Raw genomic sequence first — 25,124 nt, forward strand, 5'->3', positions numbered from 1 at the left:
AAAAACACAGAAGAAGAAATACTTCCATCTTTGCTAAACAAACAAAAAATAGTAAACAAAGAGGTATTATATGAGTTTGTTTGTCTTCTGAAAACCCAGGCTGGATTTGCACTATGCTCTAAATAAGGATTAAAACGCTACTGAGTAAGCAACAATTTTAAGCTTTTATTTTTTCAAATAGAAAGGTTTATTGGGAGCACCGACAGTTTTGCTTCCCGACATATTTCCACTACTCACCAACGCGGAAATACGTCACGTTTACGTCGGGCACACATGCGCACTTGGGTCACTTTGCCACATTCAGAATAACTTGAGCCTGACAAGTGTTTATATGCACATTGATCGGATTGTTGATCGGCATAAACCACCCCTCTCATTCGCATTACAATTTCATTCCAATTGAACTTAATCCAATCAACATATTCCAATTCCTATTACGTTTGTCCATGTAAACGTAGCTATTGTCATGCTGGAATACCCAGCCACGTTCAATCTTCAATGCTCTCACTGATGGAAGGAGGTTTTGGTTTAAAATTTCATAATACATGGCCCCATTCATCCTTCCCTTAATTCGGATCATTTGTCCCGTCCCCTTTGCAGAAAACACCAAAACATGATGTTTCCACTCCCATGCTTCACAGTAGGTATAGTGCTCTTGGGATTCAACTCAGCATTCGTCTTTCTCCAAACACGATCAGTTGAGTTTGTGCCAAAAAATTCTAATTTGGTTTCATCTGACCTCATGATTTTCTCCCAATCCTGTTTTGAATCATCCATATGCTCTCTGGCAAACTTCAGACGGGCCTGGAGGTGGACTGGCTTAAGTGTAGCTTGTAAAAGCAAAATCCTGCCCCCAGACAAATTTGAAAAACTCCATCAAAGTGGGTGGTGGGTGGGGATACACGGGAATGGGAGGCGAGGGGGCTGTGTTCAGGATTGGGGTGGGGGGGGGGGGGGGGGGGGTATTTTGAACAGCTGCAAGCTTGAATTGCAATATTGAGAACAGAGTTGTGCTGGTAGTTACATCATGGTTCGGTCTTCTGAGGTGGAGGTTGAGGGAGGGTTGTGGAGCCCAGCGGGCCAGAGCCTTATCAGTTTGAGCTGCTGGCTCAAGGCGCTGACTGTGCAATGCCCAAAGCTGGTGCTGCCAAGGCAGTGGAGGACAGGATTGGTCCAATTATATTTATATCCCCCTTAGTAATCCAGACTGGATCACTGGCAGCTTTGTGCATCCGTGCATGTTTAATTTGTAATGTGGACATGATGCATGGTTGATCTTCTCTTTGCTCTGACTGCAGCAGGCAGTAGGGTGTCTGCCTGCTGCAATAGAAAACTCATTCCAGCTGCTTGTATCCACAATCTCGTTGTTTTGGTCACGACCCAAATCTCATGACCATAGATGAGGATGGGAACGTAGATCGACCAGTAAATTTAGAGCTTCGCCTTTTGACTCAGCTCTCTTCACCACAACAAACCGGTGCAGCACCCGCACCACTGCAGGTGCAGCACCAATCCGCCAATCGATCTCCCGTTCCAACTTTCCCTCACTGGTGAACAAGACCCCGAGATACTTAAACTCCACCACTCGGGGCAGGACATCCTCCCCGACCTGGAGAAGGCACTCTACCCTTTTCCGGCTCAAGACCATGGCTTTGCACAATCAGTGGCTGACTAAATACTTTTTTGCCCCACTATAACACTTGTAGCCAATCTATAATCGTCAGGGATTACAAACGGCTACATATGGAGTCAAACATTTGGGTATTTAGTCTGCGTACAATCACTATGTCCCCCTTTTGGGGTAAAGTAGAACCAATTGGAATATATTCAGTTGGGAAGAAGTGCAATTTCTGTTTTTTATTTTGTGTAAATACAGCATAACGTAAGCAAACAATGTGTTTTTGTGAGTTTTTATGTTGTCATGGCAAGGAGGATTTTAACAGTATAATGAAAACCATTTTAAAGGACTAAAAGTTTGTCATTTTAGCCTGCCTTCCACTTCAGTGCTTTTGCAATGTCCTATCTAACTTTTCAAACGAATGACCACAACATAATTGTTTGCCTTGCCTGGTTTATTGAGTTTTGATTGCACCAAACAGCTCTGAAGTTGTATTAACTCCTATTTAAACCATCTACGTTCACCCCAAAGGAGACACAACCATTTGTTAGAAGAAAGAAGTGACACAATACGTAATTAATCTATTGTCTTTATCATATGGACCTCTTGGTGGTGTGACATTGTGTTTTGCCATTGAACATATCAGTGTCATTTCATGAAAAGTGAAGTGACAATCTTGTCTGACATTCAGGTCTGTTGTGCATGCTTATGTCTAATCACTGACTGAACACATTGGCTCAGTTTTGGTGGTCAGGGATGCCAGGAAGAAGTACAAACAACCTCTGTGTTTTGTAAGTTAATTGTTGATGGCTCTGATATGGTCTACTCATAAGAAACCCAGTCAGTACCTCGTCTTTTCAAAATGTCACCAAATGCTAGCAGCAGCGGGCTGTTTTGAAAATTTTGAGTAATGAAAGGATTTTATTATCAATGATATACACGCCGTGACAGTAAGATTTGGAAAGGTTGAGGGGAAGAAAAATTCACACACTTGATATTATGGGAAATGGCATGTTTATAATTCAAAATTGGCATTGTTGTTATTTCATCCGTGCTGAGGGAGGTGGTGTGACTCAAATGAGTCCAACTTGTTGTTTTAAAAAATCCAGCTCCAGGCTGTTTTTGTGCTCTAAATGTTTTTTTTTTTTTTTAAACTTCAGCACTTATTGGCTCAGAGCCTACTTCTAGCATCAAAATACAAGTGTGTCAAAAGTGAATATTACTGAAACCTCATTTCCTCATTGCACAAGTGATGCTCGCACACCAGGCTCCACTGACTCCTCCAGTAATTTATTTCCTTGCAATTCCTGACACCATAACCACAGTTTCTGAGCAAGCGTCTCATTTTTCTTCTGAGACAAGATTGTGCAGTTTGGAAAAATGGTGAGGATTTGTAATGCTTTAGCGGTTCATGTTTTTCAAGCTGCCTGTGTTTATTCTGCTGATTTATGTAGACAACGTCTTTCTCAGATCAGCTTCATTGATGGGCCAGGGTTTGTTTGATAACACAAAGTCATGTACACAATATACTCACAGTGAAGGGTGAAACACTGACAGGAACAGCATTGTGATAGAATGTACTTTGTTTCAAATAAAAGCTGATATGATATTGGGGTTCTACTCTAAGTAAAAAAACCTTTGAAATTCACTCCCAAGGCCTATTTTTCTACAGCCATTTCCAACAGCCTGTAGAAGTGAATGTGATGGTCTATTGGCCTATACAATGGTCTATTGTAGATTTATGAAATGTTCTTTTGATACATGTTAGACTCATGGGAAGATGCTGATCTACTATTCATAGAGAAACACATTTATAACAAGCTTTTATTGGCTAGTTAACCAGCCAGACTATTTGGTCAGGAAACCACTCCATGACTGTCTGTGTTATTTTATTTACATAATTTTTTTTCCAAATGACTAAATTTGAATTTTTGAGAAGTTTGAGATAGGCGTGGGACTCTGTTTTTAGTCAGTTGACTGGCATTGTGCACTACCAAGGGAGTGAGAGCCTCCATTACTCTATTCTCAATACAGCAGGATAAAACTCTGGTCTCTCCAGCGCCTTCTCTAGTGTGTTATTAATTGAGTTTCAAATACTTTTTATGTGCAGTTATGTAAGAAATTGACCCCATGTTTTCTTCAGTCTCAAATTCAATCAAATGTCTGGAACAACTAAAGGCAGAGACAGCGGCATGGGCGGGCATTGGGGGGCCGTGCCCGCCCACAGAGCCACCTGTGGCAGCTGGAATCTGGGTTTTGTTTTGTTTTTCTCCTCGGGGTGGCCAACTTTCTATTATTCCTATCTTTGACTTGTCAATCATACAACTCAACCAATCAAATCAACGACTGAAGGTAACTTGCTAGCCAATTACATTTTGACGCGGGCGGGTCACTGAGTCAGACATTCGTAGCCTACGGAGTGGATATTCAGACTTATTTTCCAACAAATTAAAGAGTGACAACAGAGTATACAGAAGTGAGCAGGAAGCAGCACCATTAATATCCGTTGGGAACATTAGCACTATCGTTAACACTGGAGTAAACAGTCATGCTAGGAGGGTTAGCTACGGTAGCTAGGAACACAAGAAGCCGAACCGAGCAGAAAAGCCAAATTAAAGAAACTTGGGTTGCAGGCAGAAGGAAACTGCTTTGTTGTGTTCCTTGTGCTGTCTAGCTGCTGTAGTTACCTCTCCTAGTATGAATGTTTACTTCAGTCAGTGTTCAGCCGGACATCAGTGTTCGCGTTTATAAGAGCGTGTGTTTATGCTTGACTTTTGAGTTAATTGAAAGGACACAGCACTGATCTGACTGATAGTTTCCAGCCCAAGCACAACGTAAATAAAAAAACAGCCCAAATCTCAAACTCTCTTGGATTCATGTTAAAAACATAGAACTATTAAACACAAAATAAAGAACATACCATTAGCACACAACTGCACTGAAGCAAAGAAAAATAAATGCCCTACAAAATCCCCACAAAATGTGATATCAGGCAACCAAATAACACACAAGATCACTTTAACAATCATGTTATATCAGCCGGAAAGATTTTATCAATAGCCTCCCAACATGAGTTGTAAATCTAACTTAATATAAAATTCCTTTCTCTCATGGAGTATAGATCAATCTAACATTTACCTTTCACACATAGCCATCGACCATTTTGATGTTGATCAGTAGAACTCAAAAGAAGCACATTTGGGTAGATTTATATTTGTTGAATATCCATCCATCCATTTTGTAACACATCTATCCCTTGTGGGGTCGTGAGGGGTGCTGGTGCCTATCTCCAGCTGTCAATGGGCGAGAGGCGGGGTACACCCTGGACAGGTCGCCAGTCTATCACAATTAGTTGTGTATGTCATATTCAAATTAATATCTGCTCAGTTAAAAAATGTTTGGTAGCATAACCCCAAACAAATAATTTTTCATAGATTTGTACATAACTTAATGTATCAACAGGTTAGAACATAGGAACTGGTTTTGAAAAAGTGTCTGTAAAACATAAACTGTTATACCTTGATACCGGTAACCAGCCTTTATTTTAAAATGTGGTTCACTTTCTGTTTTAACTGATGCATCTTTTTCTAATGTGGCAATTGGGAAATGTAGTCAACTTCAGCTACATCTTCACTTGTCCCATCTTCACTCGTCTGTTTATTTTAAATGCATCGATGTTTGAGAGCAACACACAGTGGTGAGTAAAGGTCCCGTCCAGGAGAAAACCTCCTGGTTCAAATAGCTAACACGCTAGCTGTTATTAACTCGACACACACTACGTTGTGCCCCTCCTTCAAGTCACATGACACCCTATACTGTATATTTTCTTCTTAGATGAAGGTTTTGTTTTTAAGTTGTGTTTTACCCTAAAATATTACTATAATAGAAAAATGCTTAGATTCTTTATTTGCCTAATAAAGTAGCTAACCTAATACAAACTGAGTAAGTGGTACACCTTACCTGTAATGATCAGAGGCAGGGGACCCAGAATTCAGCCAGACCAGCAGAGGTTTCTTTAAAACGAAGGATTTTAATAACAGAAATCAAAACAGAGACAAAATCCAAAAAAACCTGTTGTAACAAAAATGGCAGAAAAACAAACAGTCCAGTTGTGCAAGCAGGGCAGGATCAGACAGGACAGGATGGCTCAGGTTTCTGGAGACAAAGGGGGTCAAAAATCCAAAAGCAAATCAAAAACAGAATCTTGCAGAAGGAGACTCACCCATAACTCAACAAGACGACCTGGCACTGATGTCTGGTCTCAACTGTTTATATGGAGGAGGAAGCAGGTGAAACCGGTCAGAGAGGTGATTGCAGGAGGGGTGGAGTTAGGCAGGTGTGCAGAGTAAGTAATTAGACCAGACATCAGTGCTGAGGCTCAAAACAAGACCAGATCAGAAACCAAACTTAAAACAATAACTGTAAAAGAAGCCTCAAAACTCACTAAGACACAAACCAAAACTAAGACAGAACTCCAACTATGACAGAACCTAAAACACAAATAAACCAAAAAGCAGGGAAAAACTAACTTTAACCAAATCATAAACAGGAACCAAGACAGAATATTACATTACCAAGATGAAAAGGCTTCAAAAAGCTCTTTTTGTTTATCTTCTCTAGTGAATTTCTAAAAACATACCTTGTTACCTTCCTGTCTGATATTATCCAATGGTTAGGCTGTTACTGATTTTTTTTTTTTTTTATTCTATATTCTTGAATGAAAATTTTTTTATCAATACAGCTTCTTCATATCAGGATACATTTATTTGTATTGGTTGCTAACGTGTGTATACCATATTCTACATAATTGTAAATCAAAAGCAACCACTTTCACCTGAATGACCAGACTCCAAAATACATGTATAGTAAATATGCTCATACTGATTTTGTCTGACTTATTGGTTATTGGCAAGTAATTTCTTGCCTCTTGTTTTACTTCCTTTCTTGCATCGGCTCCCTGTGTTTCTAAACTCATTACAGACCAATCAGCCCTAGGCCTTAAGTGTGCACCCAGGGGGAGCAGTAACTGTAAATAAACACTGCTGCAGGCTCTCCGATAACATGTAACCAAGATGATAACAGCCCTTCTTAGCAGGCCTGTTGACCTTCTCCTTGCCTTAGGCTTGCGAAGGACTCCTTGCTCTTTGTGCTTTTATCTCCAAATTCCTCTCCACCTCTAGAACCTCTACTTATGATGAGAAGGAAGTAAGTAGAAAGTTACTTCAAGAGAAGGAAGAGAAGTTATTTGGAGAGAGGAATATTTTGATTGCAAGGCATTATAAAGCCAAAACAACAAAGAATGGATTTGGTTAGCTGTCCTTCTGCCATTACAGCTTCATCTGTGTCCCTGGTTATTGCAGAGTTTCACATAATTAGCAGACCTGTATTTACTCAGTAACCACTGACATAATAGAGTCAAGAAGGAATTGAAGAAGAAAGTTAGCGCAACAGTGACACAAGGGCAAACAGAAACTTAGTGAAAAAGAGAACCTAGGATGACGGCGTCAAAAACTCAGAGAAGCCATCAAACACGAAGATAACCTATCATCTTAAGCTCGGGAAACAGATGAGAGTGAAGATTACACCCCTGCATGGCTCACTATTCAGTACTAATGCAGTGTCTGACAGTAGCATGTCCAGAGCTGTGGGGCTGAAGCACTGTCTGGATGAGATTGATAATACAATTAAGCTAGTCCCAGTATGAATGCATCACGATGACCCATTACTACACCAACCGCTTCAGATGGAGCATACAAGTCTGGCTCTAGGGCCTTTTGGAAGGAAAAAAATACAATTATGAAAGGCTAGCTGGAAAATGTGTTCTCTTTAGAATGTGCAGGCAGGCCTGTTCATCATTAGATATGTGTGGGCTGCCTGCATATCTCACTGCTGTCCTCAGGCCGAGCTTTCTTCATCTATATTGAAACGAGGAGCTCACTGGAGCATGGATGGACTCATAACAATAAGATATTTTTCCCTTATTGTCACCTCTTATTGTCTGCACTTATGCTTGGTTTGTTGTATATTCACATTATTTTCACAACAATTCCTACATATTGTCTGTGTAAGAAGTGCTTGCGTTTATGGTGTTCTGTGTGACTGCGTGGATTTAGAAGCTGATTTATATCTCAAATTTCAATATGAATGACTGCATGTGGCAAAAGGCTTCAAAACTACATTTATTGTAAATGTTTTAGCACAAAGGAGGGAAAAAGGACTTTAGATTTTTTTTTAATTGCTGGATGCAATAATTAGGGCCAAATCAGTTTACTGAGTTCTCAAAACTCAATAATTGGCTTTACCAGCCTCATTCTTCACAGCGCTTTATATTTTAAGCAAACTATTCAAACTTTTAAAACGGTCTTAAGAATGACTGTGAATGCCTTTTGAAAGGCATTCCAAGTTCCTGTTATGGATGTTACTGCAGTTTTCTGTTCCTTGTTATGATTATCCTGCAGTACTAATAATGTTGAGTGAATTGTGAATAGGGGCTAATCAGTGCACTAGTATTGAGTAGTCAACTGCTATTAAATATTTAAGGTTTGAGTTATTATAATTTTTAAGAAATTGCTCTGCTTTTTACTCTGTTCTAGGGATTTTGCTTGACTGCCTCATTGAAATCCCTCAATACAAGTGCAAATCACCAAAAAGAGTAATTATTTCAGTAATACAATTCTGAAAAGTAGATTTTTTTATGTAGATCTGTTGCACACAGTGAAATATTTCAGGTGCTTGTGTGTTAATTTGGAAGATTATCGATTAACTCCTGAAGTACATTGAAATGCAAAATGTCATTGGTAGGGAATCTGGGTAAAATTCACTATACTGGAAAAAGTATGGTAGAAAGGGTGCATAATCAACAGGGATGAGCCCGTTTAAGTGTTGAGGAAGATTGACTAGGTGTGGAGTGCAACTGTAGACAGTGCTTCAAGAGTCACACTATACACAGACATAACCAGGACATGGTCCAAAGTTTACATGGAGATTTATATCATCCTCTGGTGTTGGTTTTATCAAGTTCTAAATCTGCAGTGTATTATTCTAGTTTTCTGATAATCAGAGTTTTAGGTTTTCATTAGTTTTAAGCCATAATTGTCAAAATTATTTGAAAGAAAAGCTTTAAGAACTAAGACCGTTCACACTGCAGGAAAATACGACCCATATCCGTCTTTTTCACGACAGTGTGAATGGCTCAATTCCGATCTTTTCACCCCCGAAAAATCCGATCCGTGCCCTTTCTATATGTGGTACTAACTGGGATACGTATCGAATGTTTTTCAAAGCGTCCGCTGTCTGAACTGGCATGTCGCATTTTATCCGTCTTTCATGTCACTCTCCTGTCCACACACAGCATTGCCTGCCGCTCTAAAAAAAAATGTTAATAGCTGTGCTGCTTTCTTCTTACCTTACTTAATCTTACTATGACGTGGTCTTAATATTGTCGGCTTCCATTCCTCAACAGCTTTCTAATAATATAACAAGGAGAGATGCCGGCCAGTATTCATACTTCCGTAAAAAGTGCGCTGCTGTGTGACGTCTCCTTATGTTGTCTGCGTAGGCGGGTCGCTTTGCTTTCTTGAACTGTTCAGACAGCAGTAAGATGGTGGTCACATTCAATAGTGGTATGAATGGACACCTTAAAAAATTGGAATTGAGCATCACGACCTTCAGTGTGAACGTAGCCATAGTTATGTGCTACCTTGCATGCACGTGTTTAAAGGCCGTTGTTTAGAATAAACAGCCCAAAATTATGCACAAAACACCTAGACAGGCCATGTTCTAAAACAGTTACATGGTGCCATAAAATATCTACAAAGATGGCTATTTGTTGAGGAAGTTGAGGAAGGATGATGTGCAATGATATTCTTTCAAACAAAAACACAGTTGAGTATAAAATGAATTATCATTTTGTGATATGTTCCTTACTGCAACGTCAGCTCTCCAGGCTTATAAAAATAATCTTTGTTTTCGGAAAATGGTTGATTCTTTAATCAAATCTACCAGAGGAACTTATTACATTTACGCATGGAATTAAAAGTTTAACTTATTTTACGTTTACACATAGTGACAACTTAGCCCATGCACATCCCTGTCTCTCATTGTAACTTGCAATCTGTCACACAAGCACAATTTGTCTCCAATGCCGGAGCAAAAACTGCCCACGTTTTCTCAGTTTAGAAGGCAGAAAATTCGGGTTAACACTAACTGGAATCTCCCAAAGAACTATGAAATCTAATCTTGGCATTGCTGTTAAAAATTTGAAGAAACTGGGTTAGTGGAGAAAACGAGAAAATAAAATTTTCTGCAGCAGATGAACAATATTTGAAAATTCTGACATCAGGAACTAGGAAGACTTGACATCAGAGATAAAATACGCTTATGTTTTTTCAGTTTATCTAGCCAATGTTCCACAATCTGTCATCAGAACTGGGTATAATGGAAGAAAGTTTTTTTTACCTACAGTAAGGCATGGTCATGATCAGAAGACTTACATGCGCATCCAAGTCAAAATATCCATACAAGTTCATTTTAAATAATTAAATTGAGATTGGTGCATTGGACGTCTGGTACTTCCTTTTCCACACCACTTTATTACAAAACGTTTCCTATGTGTATATGTAAAAAAATATATATTCAAATACAGCATTGGGTGTGGTTACTCTAACAGATCATAAATGCTGTGCCAGTTTTGGAAAAGGGGGTTATCAGTGTACAAGAAAAGTTTCAATAAATGTTTAACAACAATTGTTAAATGGTCTGAGATGCAATTTATATTCATTTTATATAGTACTTATATAATTTATTATATAATTTATATAGTATTTATAGTTAACATGGTGTTAGTCCTACAAAAATAAGTTTGGTGTCTTTTCCTTGAAAAGAAAAAAAACATAAAGGGGTTTTAGAATAGGCTATTGTGTTGCTTTTTAAAGACTTTTACAGTTTTTAATCACTCATTTTGAAGGAAAGAGTGAGGAGGCATGTAATCACTTGGTCATAATCTGTGCTGCCAGATGACATCACACACTTAGCTGGGTGTTGGGTTGTCATTCTCATGTTGTCAGATCAGTAACTTTAATTTTACGTGGATTAAACAAATCAAATATAACGTGTTGAGCAGTCAGCATCAGTGCCTCTGACAGGTGGATTTGACTTTTTTCTTTCATGTTTTATCTACATTAGAGAATTTTCAAACTTTAGAATAAAAAAAATAAATAAAATAAAATCAGAGCCCATCCAATGATATTTTATACAGTTGTCTTTACCTGTTGGATTTAGAAAACTTTGTGGTGACCTGTTTAATCTTGCCTGCAGATGATGTGATAAGGCATCAGGGGAAAAGGGGTGTTGTGTGAAGTCATGAGGCACGAGATTGATGTCACCTCAGTGACAACTTGCCCGTTAGACAAGAAAGAGGGAGACAGAGTTAACCCAGACGTTTAGCTGCAGGACTAAGCTGAGCCCCCTTCAATGTGGCTGCTGCTGCTGGCGGGAATCAATTCTATCTTTATCAGTCCCACTCTTACGTGTCCAGGAATCCTCCTTACACCGCAGAGCAGCCAGGGGGAAAACTGATGTGTTTTCCAATAATGAAATGGAACACAGCAAAAATAAATCTAAAAAGGTGCCTTGCCGGTCTCTCTCAGCTGTACAGACCACTTTGTGCTCTCCTGTTTAGTTTTTAGACATACTTTTGTTCTTTTTTAGACCAGGAAAAATAAATTTAATTAATTGTTCAGCGCATAGACGAATACCTCCCAGTAAATCTTTAGAATAACCAGGATTTTTAAGCAATGCAAAAACAGAAACCCAAAAAATTAAAAACTGTTGTAAGAAGGATGCATCAAGACCTTGCAGCCCCAAAACACCCCATCCTGGCACATCTGTGCCATCTGAGGAACAGACATGTCACACATTGTATTTACATATACATCTGAATTAACCTTGCCTGCAAGCTGAATTCTCGCAGTATTTGTGCGTTCACAAGAAAATCCATCTTGTACTGCTCCAAAAACAGTCCAGGCCAATCACATTGCAGTATTGTGGTTTGCCGTACCTACCCCTGAGGGTAGTTCGGCGACTGAGCTCACAGCCGAACCAACATATACAGGGGAGTGCAGGAGGATGCACGTGTAGCTGCATTCTTCTTTGATAGTACAACAGCAAGAAGTTTATCCTCTGCAACCTGTTTTTAAATCGTGCAATTTTCAGAGAAAGTGTGCGTTGCTGTGGTGTACACAAACAGTTTTTTGTTGTAGTTTTCAACAACAACAACAACAAAAAAAAACATAAACAGGGCCTAAGTGAGCTAAGTAAACTCAAGACCTTCATTGTGTTTTGTTCTGGGTATTTCTGTTTTACACTTGTTTATACTATTCTACTTTTATACTACATTTCATTTCTTGTTTGGCTAAATTGTGAAGGACAATGCTCAACTTTTGTTGCTTTTAAATTTTCTCTAAACAAAATTACCTTAATCTTTGTTATTGATTCTTAGTAGTTTGCAAGATGTTTATACTTTTTACATTTCAGAAAGCCTTTTATTTTTTATGTAAAAGACAATAGACCTTTACTTACCTGAATATTACTATACATTTTGATTGTGCAAAAAAGCTTTGTGTAATATTTAGAGTTTAGTTCTCATTCATGTCTTGTGTTTTTTGTTGTTTAATTTTTCTTTTGAGATTGTGCAGATTTATTTTCTGAATATATAAAGATTTTTGTTTTTCAAGATAATGTCAAATGTTGGTAGACCAGTGTTGATCTTTTTTCACTCACTTGATCACTTCTTTGGACTGCATCTAAGACTCACTCTTTATTTTTCTTTATCGCTTTAAGCCATTGAGAAATCTGGTCAAATGCACTATGAAATAGCGTTTAACCATGTTGTCCCATTATTAGCACACTGTTCAAATTGAATATAAATTCAAGTTTAATTTATTTGCAGACAGCATCTGACAGTAATGTGAACAGCCCCTATCATGCATTACATTTGTATCTTCTAACTGTATGGCTGGTTGTATTTACCTACCTTTAAAGGCAGTATTTCATGCATATTGCCAGCTGGCCATTATCCTAAATTTGTATTAGCTAGATGTGTATATTATTTCCTTGGACATGTACTTATTATTCTCAGAATTATAGAGAACATGATTATACATCTGTATTCACAACAATCCAAAGTTTAGTGTGTGGCAGGCCACATGTCTGAAGAGTAGGAAGTACTGTAACCACATAAGCCTATCTCACTGTAGAACAACCGGCTATTACAGTTTTAATGGCTGGCCACATGAGTGAGTTTCACTTCCAGCCCGTGGCAGGTAGGCTTGCACTTGCAGTGCAATGATCCATTTGCATGGCAGAAACTATCCATCCAGTGGATAGCTACAGGCTGCAGGTTGGCCCATTGTGTAGACTGAGCACTGTGACTGCTCCCTCTTGTACCTCCATAATGGGATTATATTAGCGAAGTTCCTCTGCTCCCTCTTCATCGCTCTCATCTCTGTCCTGCTCGCTTACACATATACACACAAACACACACAGGCCTATCTCTAATTACCCATGGGAAGCCTCCATGTATATCTTGGCCTTACCCTAACATTACCGTCACAACTGAATGTCTAACCCCTAACAGGTACATTAAATCTAATCCTAACCTAATTCTGCCCATTATCTTGCAACCTAATATGAGTCCTAATTTGTAGAGGTACCGCTATCCCACAGTATGATTAATTCACTGTCAATAGAGGTAGATTTTAAGTCTTAAAAAAATAGTACTTACTTTTAAAAAATAAATTCTTGCATGCCATGTTTGGTAAAGAGAGTGAGCATTTTTTGGCAGAGCTTCAATATAGCATGAAATATTATTTAGGTCTATATATTATTATTCCTTTGGCATACTGCCCCACATGCTTTAGATGTTTCCCTGTTATGAGTTTAAGGGTCATTACCAGGTTTCTGCAGATGTTGATTGTAGGCAATCATTTTATGGCCCTGTCTCACTGTCGCATATCTGGCTTTTGTTTCAATGATGTAGGAAGACATGATGCCTTAGGCAAATTGTGCTTTGACATAACCTAGCTATGCATTTTAACACTGCACACACAATTTTATTCAATTCAATTCAAATATACTTTTTTAAAACCAAAAGGAAATTAAATGTGTTTGTAACTCAAAATAAACAGGTTTCTTTACAGAGTTGTTGTAGATGGTAAGGGCTCTGAGGCAGTAGGATCTCCTGTGGTGGTCTGTGTTACAGCGGCTTATAAGAATCCTCTGTGTGAAAAAAAAAAAAAAAAAAAACTCTGTTATTGTGTGAACTATACAAGCCAGGCTGCAATGGATGTTGACATGTGAAGAATTTATAGCTCACTCATGCACCGCTCCCACAGAGGAAATGCTACCGTTATGCTAATCATAATCCAAATATTATTATCATATAAGATTATATAAGATTAATATTGTACACCATCCAAATCCTTCACTTACCTCGAGATGCTGACTGCTTGAAACCTAAGATGAAATTGATGGCTTCACTTGCTGCCTTTTGAATCAGGCTAATAATTATCTCACCTCTTGAGGTAACTCACATAGCACTGAAACATAATTAGCAGATGGCCAGTTTATTCTTTAATGTAAAAAAAGAAAATTAAAAGGTGACAGTAAAGGAAAAGCAAAGTATCCAGTCATGACACTGCATAACTGCAGAATTCCACACCTTTATTGCCAGTATACAGAATCTATGAAACACGGGAGTGCAACAGAAGGGACATATGCTTCAAAGACATGAAAGGACCTAATATTCCATTGAAAACATATTCATATCCACATGATTGATCCAAATGGGCATCAATTAGAGCAGTGCGCTTGCGCTCTGAGAAGGACACAAGTACCCAGTTCGAACCCAACTGCCTGCACTCTGGGTCCCTGAGCAAGACCCTCAACCCCCAACTGCTCCCCGGGTGCCCTACAGTGGCAGCCCACTGCTCCCCAAGGGGATGCAGAAGTGAATTTCTCCATTGTGAGATCAATAAAGTATCAACTATTATTATTATTATTATTATTGTTATTATTATTATTATTATTATTATTATTATTGCAGCAGCAGACAAGGCAAGATAGGAAACAGGAGGGAAAGGGTTAGGATAATGTTCCTTTAAGACTAGGACTGGATGGCATAAAGCAGACTTAGGATTTGAAGCATAAAAAAAGCATTATAATACAAAAACAAAATGTGATTTCTCAGAATAACAAGCTATACATTACCAGGGTGGTTGAATGTCATAAAAACACTCAAAACCAAAAACAAACAGAAAATACTTACATTTGAGTTTCATTGCATGATTGGCATTTTTTTTTTTTAAAATGCCCCTTAACAATCACTACATGTATAGCACCTCTACGTCACAGGAGGAATTTGAAAACATCTAACCCTTTGTAAGAATCCGAATCACTAGGGAGATGCAATTTTTCTCGTGGTTCTAAATGGAGACACATAAGCTGAAACTCTGTTTGGGTTTGTACCCCACAATGATATAAAGTCACACTCACACACACACACCAACCTGCACATCCATTCTTTAGGAGCTAAAGGAATTAATTATGAGCTGTTTACTTTGCAAACTAATAGTTGCATGCTGTGTTGATGATACCAACATTTAAAACTGCAACAAATACAATAGCATTTTTTCCTTCTCTCTTCGCTGTTTCTTTAATGGGTTTCAAGGGTGTGACAGGGAATGGAGGAAGGGATAATCAGAGGAACACAGAGGGTTTCTTTTCAGGGTTTTCCTGAAGGAGACCTTGTCAAGTGTAAAATCTTGTTTAGACCCAGCAATTGTGCTGCGTTGGGCTGCGGCAGCAGGCCTAAGCTGTTCATTGAAAACCAATTTGTTAATGTCTAAATGCTGTGCTAGTTTTCCCTCTAGGGCAAAGATTGATATTCAGCATAACCTGCCAAGACAGCAACGAAGAAGAATATTTAGAGGAATGATACTCCAGAGGAATTATGCAAAAAACCTCAAACATAAAAAATTTGTCTTTTCTTAGTTGTTTTTCATCTCCTCGTAGTGTGTTGTTCATTAGATTCACTTAACACAATCTGTCTGAGCTGTAAACACATGACTAAGATATTTCTCGACAAATCTGATTTACTGTGACTGTCTCTTAAGGCCTACACAGATTCAAAATGAAAAATCCCAGCTTCATGTAGTTTGTCTTTACTGCCTTCTATGACCATTTCAAAAAGATTAGCCAGCCATTAATGTTAGTTAAATACTAAATGATATGGGATTGATTAAAAGGGTCAGGCGACCAGCCCCACCAAACTACTTGAATCTGGAGGTAGCCACCATAAAATTAAAACGGGGATCAATGGCGTGTCATATCCCGCCTGCTCTGTGGGCTGAACATGTAATTCTAACCTTGAGGCTGTGACCATCTTTCACATCAGGCCCTCCAGCATCAGGCTCAATAACCCAGTCGCCCATGGCTACTGTCTAGAGCTATCCATGGCACTGCATTAACAAGCAGAAGTCAGTAATAGCCTCTGTCCGCCATATCTTATATGTATATCTGACATTGACAGTAACAGGCCTATGGATTACTTTTGTTTTCCAGCCAGAAACTTCTTAGAAAGGCATATGAAAGCTTTAATGTTTAAATTGATGCACTTAAAGCGCAGCCTTGGTGTGTACACACATATCAGGCAAAACATTATGACTAGTACAAGTAATGTGAATACCACTGCTTATCTCTTCATCATGTTACCTGTAAGTGTTCAGATATATTAGGCAGCAAATGGCCTTTTTCCTTTAAAATCCATGTATTAGACAAGGGAAAGACAGTCAAGCATAAAGATTTGAGTCAGTGTGACAAAGGTAGAATGTGATGATTTAACACTGAAGTCAGAGCATCTCCGAAACCTCAGCTCATGTGGGGCGTTCCTAGCTTGCAGGGGCCAGTGTCTATCAAAGGTGGTCCAAGGAAGAAAGAGTGGTGAACTAGTGAAAGGCTTGTGAGTGGACAAGTCACATTGATCCAGCGGGGACAAACTGCTGGCACATCTCGTCTGATCTAGATGAGCTACTGTGGATAACATTTTTGACAAATTTAATGTTGCTACATGTCTTTTTCGAATACCTAAAAATGGTTTCATGCAGTTTTATACTTTCACTGACCTTTTTTGCAGCACTAGCTGTCAAAATATTTTATATGTCTTTTGTCACATCTCAACAGTTTTAAAATTAGTTTTCATAAAGCCACTTGTTTCTTCTCAGAAGTGAAGTAGTCGTCTGTTTTCTGCCTCGCTTCTTGTCACAGTGTCATAATACAAATGCTCCGCTTGGAAACTTTTGGATCTCCCGTCCATGTACATTTTACTTTGACACATACCTAAAGTACCGAAGCAAGGTTGCAAACCCTGTATACCTTTTCATAAAAATGTAATTCCCTGATGGATGTGGCCTCTTTCAGCAGGATATTGTGCGTTGCCACAAAGCAAAAAGATTTCTTCGATACTTTGAGGCTTACATCGAGTTTAATCGTTGACTTGACCTCCAAATCCCCCAGATCTCACTCCAGTATAGCATCTGTGGGATATGCTTGATAAATCAGGCAAATCCATGGAAGCCACAATTTGTAACTTTTAAAATCCTTTTCAAATTTAAAAGTAAAAGCTAGTGACAAGTCATCAGCAGCTTCTTGAATCTATCTCTCACCTCCCTCCTGTGTCAGTACTTACTATCCAGAATTGTAATAGTTCAACACATTCTCTTTTGTTGCTGGGCAATGTTTTTAACATCCATCCATTGTCTATACCCATTTATCTGTGCAGGATTGCGGTGAGGGTGGAGAGAGGGGGGAGGGGGGGGGTCTGTTGCCTATCTCCAGCAGTTATTCAGCAAGAGGTGTGGTACAGTCTGGACAGGTCGCCAGTCCATCATAGGGCAATGTAGAGACACAGGGTTCTCGCCAGCACATTTCAGCTTAATGGGCTGTTACATTGAAAGTTGTCAAAATAACGCTGAAATCAGACTGTTGTGCTCAATAAAACTGAGCATAACGGTCAGTATGACAGGGATGCTTGAAAAGTTAGTAAAGCTCTTGAATGTCATCTTGAACAACATCAGCGCAGCTATAAACCTCTCGAACATAAGCTAACGCTAGCTGTTATTAGCTTGACGAACAGCCGCCTTTGAGCAGCACTACGCAACGCTCCGCTGTGAGAATGCATCCAGAGAAACAACAAAACAACACAAATGCGCATGCGCGTACCCCCCGCCGCCAGCCGTCGACTGGTGGGCTGACAAAAATCCTTGTGATGAGGACCCTGAGACACACAGGCCAAACAACCATGCAATTACACCTAGGGGCTATTTAGAGAGACCAATTAATCTAACAGTCATGTTTTTGGAATGTGGGAGGAATTCACGCAGGCCCGTTAACTTCTGTTTTTCTTAATGAACAATTGTTTTGAAAAGTAAAACCTGGATGAAATTAGGAAGATACACAAATTAGGTACAGTGGTAAAGCTGCTTTGATTTCAGGTTCTCAACCTAATATAGATTCTTAAAGAGTAGCTTTTTTTATTTACTTCCTTCTTGAAGCAATTAATACTATTGTATATTGTGAAATGCATCAAGATAAAAAGGATTTTAGGACATTTTAGTCTAAATTAGATGCTCCCCCTTCATTGGATAGTTTTAATATAGGACAGCAGAGTGGTGGCATGTTTTTTTTTTTTTATGTTGCAAACTTGCTTTTGAGCTTTTTGTTTCTTGCCAGAAGGAGAAGAATCCCCTTTGACAGTGAGGTAGTTAGCCCATCTGTTTGTAATCACTTTTAAATCTGTCCTGCTGCTATGATGCAACCTGTCACTAGGTGGTCAACAGTACCCCGATGTAAAGTTGTTAGGGGGCACTGGGCCTTGTGGTCTGTTCAGCTTGCTGGCAAACCTTACTCTTGAGCATCTGCTTGTTTTAAACCAAGAATTTTAGTTCAACATTAAAATGAACACTTGGACTGCTCTTATGTGTTGGGTTAGGCTCAGATGCGAGTTAAAAGAAGGTGTCATATGGTTATTTTCTGCCTAAGAAGACCAACAAATGTTTCGTTATTCTTTTTGTCTGTGCTTTTATCGTGATTATATGTGCTTGCCAAAGGCATCAAGGTGTGAATACATGCTTTTACACATAGGATCTAGAAAGCATACCCAAAGCTTAATTTAAATCACTAACACACACAGTGCAAGTGTTTTTGTCCTATCTATAAAATAGGAGTAGCTCACCAATATGACTTAATACGTATGACACAGTCCCAACTGAGAGGCAGTGACTCAGAATCATGTGTTGATTAAAAATCACAGTCCAATGTTACGATTAGTGTTGATACAGAACAATATTTGTTATAAAACAGCTACTGGGTGTTGTAGTATTTTCAGATTGAATTAATTATGTGATGAACTTTGCGAGATCTTGAAAGTTACTAGAAATGGATAAAGAAAATTCATGCTGCACTAGATAAACTTCATTATCATCTCCAAATACTATTTTATTTATATAGGTAATGCACAGCTATTCCACAAAATTGCCCTGGAAGCGGAAAATTAGTTTTTTGAGAATTTTCCAATCGTAATTCATTAAAACAAAATTAAGCCAGAAGATGCAGAACAATGTTCATGTCTTCATTACTTCATTGACAAGCTACAGAGCTTTTCACCTTTACCTGTAGTTTACTCCTAAGTAAATAAAAGTAACATTTGATTGAGCCTCCCCATAAACTGACACTTATTCATACCTGATAAGAAATAAAAATACAAAAAAAAAAAACTTTAAAACTGTGTAGACGTGTATCACAGCTGAATCCCAGAAACAGTCAGTATACCTTTAATTGGATGGTACGTTTCATAAATATTTTAGGAATACAGAGGAAATTACCTATCAGGTTTTGTGAAAACTCTCATGTCCACAGCAGACTAGTGTAAGCTGCTTGTCTTTGTTTGCAGGGAATCTGGGCCGTGTAGACTACATCAGTGATTTTGAGTTTGACCTCTTCATTCGACCCGACACCTGCAACCCACGCTTCCGAGTCTGGTTCAACTTCACCGTGGAGAACGTCCGGGAGACACAGGTCAGGATCGTCTGATCTCGTCTGGTGTTGCCAGTCATCACTGTGATACTCTGTTGTTCACCCATTCACCTCTATCAGGTCAAACAGACTGAAACATATGTGGTGTCATACCCTTGGTTCTAAGAAAATTTGTGAATTTTCATTATGTCTACACACATAAAAAAGTTATCAGATTTTCACAAACTAAGTAACAAAAAAATCTAAGAAAACAAGAAGTACTATAGAAGGTGAAAACAAAGTAAATGACATACAATCATCAATCACAACTAAAAGATAAATAGATAGAAAAAGAACATGACTAAACAGTTTTATTGTGGTAAAAACACTAGAAATTTGTTTTTATTCGTAGTTATGATGAAATCTAAATAGCAGAATAAGTCAGGTTAAAATAAGAATAAATGAAATGAACGCTAATTTAAACATTTGGCAAACAGATAAAGAAATAATGTAAAACTATGGGTAAAATTCAAGTGTTTAACTTATTTGGAAAGTACTACACTACACTTCAGTTTATTTTTACTGTGCACTACAGATATCCAAAGAGGTCACTTGAACTTGAAATAAAAGTTGTAATATTTTCTAGCTTGATGAGCAATGAGCAACTTTCTGTTGAAAATATGTTTGAGTATTATCTAAATGGTTCATAGTTGTCTAAGCTAAATTAGAAATTTTTAAATTTGATATTTTATTTCCATGTCCATGCTTGGTTTTAGAGGTTTATTCGATGTCTTAATGTAGAGCTGCTGTAGATGAGGTTGAGTAGCACACTAAAGAGGAAGGAGCTCCAGCAGTCGGTCTTAACCTTTTGGTCCGTTAGTTACATGTTATATGCCTTTCTAACTGAGCTATCTGACAAATCGACTGACCTTCAACATATAAGTCTAGGACCTTTTAACTCTTAATTGGATTTTTTATTTATTTTACAACAACATTGTTTTCTTTTTAAATCCAAATTAAACTCTTTGTGCATGAGCTGCCTTGGTCAGTTCTCTGTCCTCTCTGTGTGTAGTTCCATTTCGAAAGTAAAATTCTTGCTGAACAGATCACATTTGTCTTCTGGTAACAAACTTGAACTTGGTCTCTGATGGTACCAAAGTTCTGTTGTTGGTGCATTTTCTGACCAGCTTGATTGTTTACTGTCCATTTAGACTAAAATGCATATTGCATTTTAGTAATTATGTTAATATCGCATCATATTTAACACTATTTTTGTATAATTTACCCATTAATAAAAACATATAGCATATCTGCACATTACCATTACCACAAAATCACAAATATAAACGAACATCTAGTTAGTTTGGAATTCTAAATCAAATAAAATTGTATTTGAGCTTTGTATTTCTGATATTTTTGGACTTTTATAGGCATTTTTGTAAACCTTTCAAATTATTAATTTTAGATTTAAACCCAGGCCACTTTTAGACCTGACAGATTTTTTTTGTCTAAACCTATATGAAATTTATAGGTCTAAATAATGAATACATGAGGTACTCATAGTGGTGATTAGAGACCTTGTTAAGGTCTACGTCTAAAGTTTAATGAGGTATAAATATTGCTTCTACATGAAGAAAAACTGTATATTGCCCATTAAGTATGTACTACTGGATCACTTTTTTTAAAGGAACTATACTTGAATTTCTTATTGTCTGGTTAAGATAAATGCTGTTTATTTAAAGAAAACAAAGAAAAGTCCCCCGATGAAGCCTCAAGGTGCATGTTTAGTGCTGTGCACGTCAACTCAGAGAAGAGGCTAGGAGGAAGAGAAGGAGGGTTTCTGGGGGCGCGGGCTCACAGTTCAAACTTCAAACTAAGCTGTTCTCCTCCCTCATGGTTTGAATTGTTGCGGAATCAGGAATATTTTCTTTAATCAGTAACTTAAATTCGGTTTTAGGTTGTAGTTCTGCAAAAGTCTGAAAATTTATAGTTGTACAGTTTTTCAAGGAAAGCTTTTCTTTACAGTAAAGGTCATATTATGATAAAAATGATTAATCAAATTATTACTGAATACTGATTCTATTAACTGGTAGCCTATTACTTTAGTTAAATTGAACATTATGTGAATTATCATATAATGTGTTTCCACTGAAACACTGTTCAACAACATTACATTCAATGTCTTTTTCAAATACCTGAAAATGGTTTCATACAGTTTTATACTTTCACTGACCTTATTTGCAGCTCTAGCTGTCAAAATATTTTCTTAATGTCTTTTGCCACATCTCAACAGTTTTAAAATCTGTTTTCATAACGCCACTTGTTTCTCCTCAGAAGTGAAGTAGTCGTCTGTTTTCTGCCTCACTTCTTGTCACAGTGTCTGAACCTGAGTCAGCCACTGGCAAACTCAGAGCCTCTGATTGGCTGACAAAGGTAGTCACATGCCTCAGAGATACACTGTGTGTGGCTTCCAATACTTGAATATTTTGTTGCAGGTATAAATAGGCTGACAATGTTGGTATTTAAGTATGGGTAACAGCTCTTGTAGGGATTAAAATAATAGAAGAGAAAAGGATAGGCAGCCTAAAATTCGTCACATACACTAAGAAATGTGGCATAATCAAGATGGAACCAAAGATAGATTTACTAAAATGAGCAAAACTAAAATGACGGATGAAAAGGAAAGAGGAAAATGAAAGTGAGCAGTTGAAGAAAATCCAGTGTTTTGTTGCTGCTGCCGTTCTGTTCAGTGTCCAGCCCTGCCTATCTTAGGCTATCAGGCCTATCAGCCTATCTCCCCGCTGTGCTGTAGTCAGCACTAATCACATTTTATGGCACTGAGATGAATGGGAGGCCTCAGCTCAGAGCCGAATCGATCCCAGGCCAGATACACCAGTACCATCAGGCTGCAGCCTTGACCGACAGGATATTTGCTGTAAAGGCAAAATGACAGAAATAGTGTAAAAGGGAAACACAGAATAGCCAAGCTGAGGAATAACAATAATCACAAGAGTTGTTTTTTAATATTATGTGCACATATAAAAACAAATCAAAGAGCGAGGTCCCATACAATATAAACAACTACTAGTGCTATAGCACTCTTATTCAGTCCCTACAGGCCTTCTAACAAGATTTTCTTATTAGAAGCTGTTTCTTATCTGTCCAATTTCCTTTCTCTTCTGCGACTTTAATCTACATCAGTAGAAGGTGTTCTTGGTAAGTGCTGTCTTTGCTGTTTTTTTAAGGCGTGTTTACAGAATGCGTACAGGCCCCGTGCTTAATTTTTCAAAAATGCCTTGGATAATCAGACTTCACATAATTCTCCTTTAGTTTAAACCAGAAAGGAACACATGAAACAAAAAAAATAAGTAGAAAATTAAGCAGTCCAAGAATAATAGCTTGACTAAATAATCCAACCAAGTATAGCTACAGTATAAGCAAGAGACTGTGCTATAAAGATATCAGTGAGTTCCAGGGAAGAACTGGGCTGCTGGAGTGTTTCATCCAGCTAAGCCATGCTAACTCTCAGCCTGAGCCAAGGGAATGGGGAACAGTAAAAGCCCGTGATATTGGAAGTGAGATGGCCATTTTGAAGGAATGTAAGCTGGTGAAACAGATTTGGTCTGCCTCAATCAGCTTAGCAGCTTTGTGGAAATTGGCTTCACCGTAGCACCGGTTATGATGGGTGGCTGGATGGATAGATGTCTCTTTTCTGTACGTCCTTCTTTTTTGTGCTTATCGCACCACTCACTTACCTCAAAAAGCTAAGACTAATTCTGGTTAAGTTTGTTGCATGGTATTGACCGGGACAAACTGACCACTTGACTCTTAGGCATACTTACATTTAAGTCACTATGACGTGAAATATGATGCAGACATACAGGTTTCTGTCAGCGTGACAAAAATATCTACAGAATACCAGGATGCTCTCAGTCCTTATCTCTGTTTTCTGTTTAATCCATATTTGGATATTTTAGACTACTAAAATGCTTAAATACACTACTTTGTATTACCTATGTCAAATAAATAAATGTTAACAAAAACATTTTGAAAACCTGGAGGTACTTAAATTGATGCTTAGCCTTAGGAGAAATGTTCCTTTAAACAAGCATTTATTAATGGGAGCAGTACAGAAATGTTTTCCTGCTGTAGGTCAACGGATCAAATCACTTGTCTTCTAATAGAAATGCGACCACCCTGACTCTAATGCACATCATTATAGCAGTTTGGCACAGGTTCACATTGGATAGGCAATGTAGACTTAAGATTTTACCAAGATATTTTGTCCTAGTTACTGCAATAATGATATACGTGTTGGTAAAAAGTTAAGCAGTCTTTTTGCTGCAAGCTCTCTACACATAGTCACAGAGAATGCTCCAAAATTGAAACTTACTCAGTAAATACATGTCTTTTCTACACAACTTACATTTAGTCATGCAGTTGTACAATAATGGCAGTAATAATTTAAAATTTTACTATGTTTTGAAACATAAACATGGACTTTATTATTCAGTTTGGTTAACCCTACCTTTGGCTTTCATTTTCAGATCCACAGCCACCTAGAAGTAACTTCTGCTGCCTCAGTGACTAGGTTTATGGTCTGTTTACTTATTGTTGTTATTGTTTACTAATGCTTAGCATGTAATTGGCCCCGACAAGAGAGTGGCCTTTAACATCTCTGAATCATACCTTAACAGTGCTTTCTCCCTGCACTTTTTGCACTGTTCTAAAACCTCAGAGCAGTGGCATCGCCTGGCTTGAGCATTTCCGGCTCTAGCCCCGAATGTTTCTCATCAAGCCTCGGATATTTTTTCACCCGAGATAAATTTCCAATAACTATAATATTAAAGACTAAGGAGTTTGGTAATTTCCCAGCTTCCGTGCATTCAACACAGACAGTGCTATGACCAATCAGAGAGGAGTTGTAATGAAGCGAGGACTCATTCCTGTTTTATTGGTTGACAGCTTTCTGTCTGATAACTGGACTGCTATGTGGGACATCTGGACATCAGGAAACAGCCTTCATTCTAGACATGTCTTTATTTTCTGTTCTTTTATTATTAAAGTTAAAAACATGGTGCAAACGGGCTGTGTCATTAACTGGCTCACTGATTCATGCAATCACTTGGGGAAGAAAAAAGATGGGTTGAGATTTTTCAGTTTACCAGCATGGAATCAAAGCCAAGGAGCTCGGGGATGTCTGAACTAACGAAGAGATGCCAAATGGACTCTGGATAGCAGCTAGGAGACAACTGAACCCCACCTTCGACGGCATATTCCGGATACGTGTTCACAACATTTTCAAACTGGTAAGTTTAAATCAAAGCTTGTGCTGTTTTTTAAGCAGGATGCTAGGCCTAGGCTAGCCTGCTGAGGCTAGCAAACAAAGTGAAAGGGAAGGAAATCCTTTCTGAAAAATCCTATGCATCATAAATAAATT

At 38.2% G+C, this 25,124-nt stretch overlaps 1 protein-coding gene and 1 long non-coding RNA gene across 3 annotated transcripts in view; one reads left to right on the plus strand and one right to left on the minus strand.

Annotated features, from left to right (window-relative positions):
* Nucleotides 1-25,124, minus strand: part of LOC118564165 — an 89,160-nt gene that overhangs the window by 37,302 nt on the left and 26,734 nt on the right. The window lies entirely within an intron of this gene.
* Nucleotides 1-25,124, plus strand: part of agbl4 (ATP/GTP binding protein-like 4) — a 464,476-nt gene that overhangs the window by 15,171 nt on the left and 424,181 nt on the right. Inside the window, exon 3 of one of the 2 annotated variants that reach the window (XM_036141239.1) lies at nt 19,623-19,747. The exons of the other annotated variant lie outside the window; for it this stretch is intronic. Coding sequence (XP_035997132.1) covers nt 19,623-19,747 — 125 coding nt within the window. The remainder of the gene's footprint in view (nt 1-19,622; nt 19,748-25,124) is intronic. 2 annotated transcript variants of the gene reach the window in all.

The sequence above is a fragment of the Fundulus heteroclitus genome, chromosome 9, assembly GCF_011125445.2.
Source record: "Fundulus heteroclitus isolate FHET01 chromosome 9, MU-UCD_Fhet_4.1, whole genome shotgun sequence".
Lineage (NCBI taxonomy): Eukaryota > Metazoa > Chordata > Actinopteri > Cyprinodontiformes > Fundulidae > Fundulus > Fundulus heteroclitus.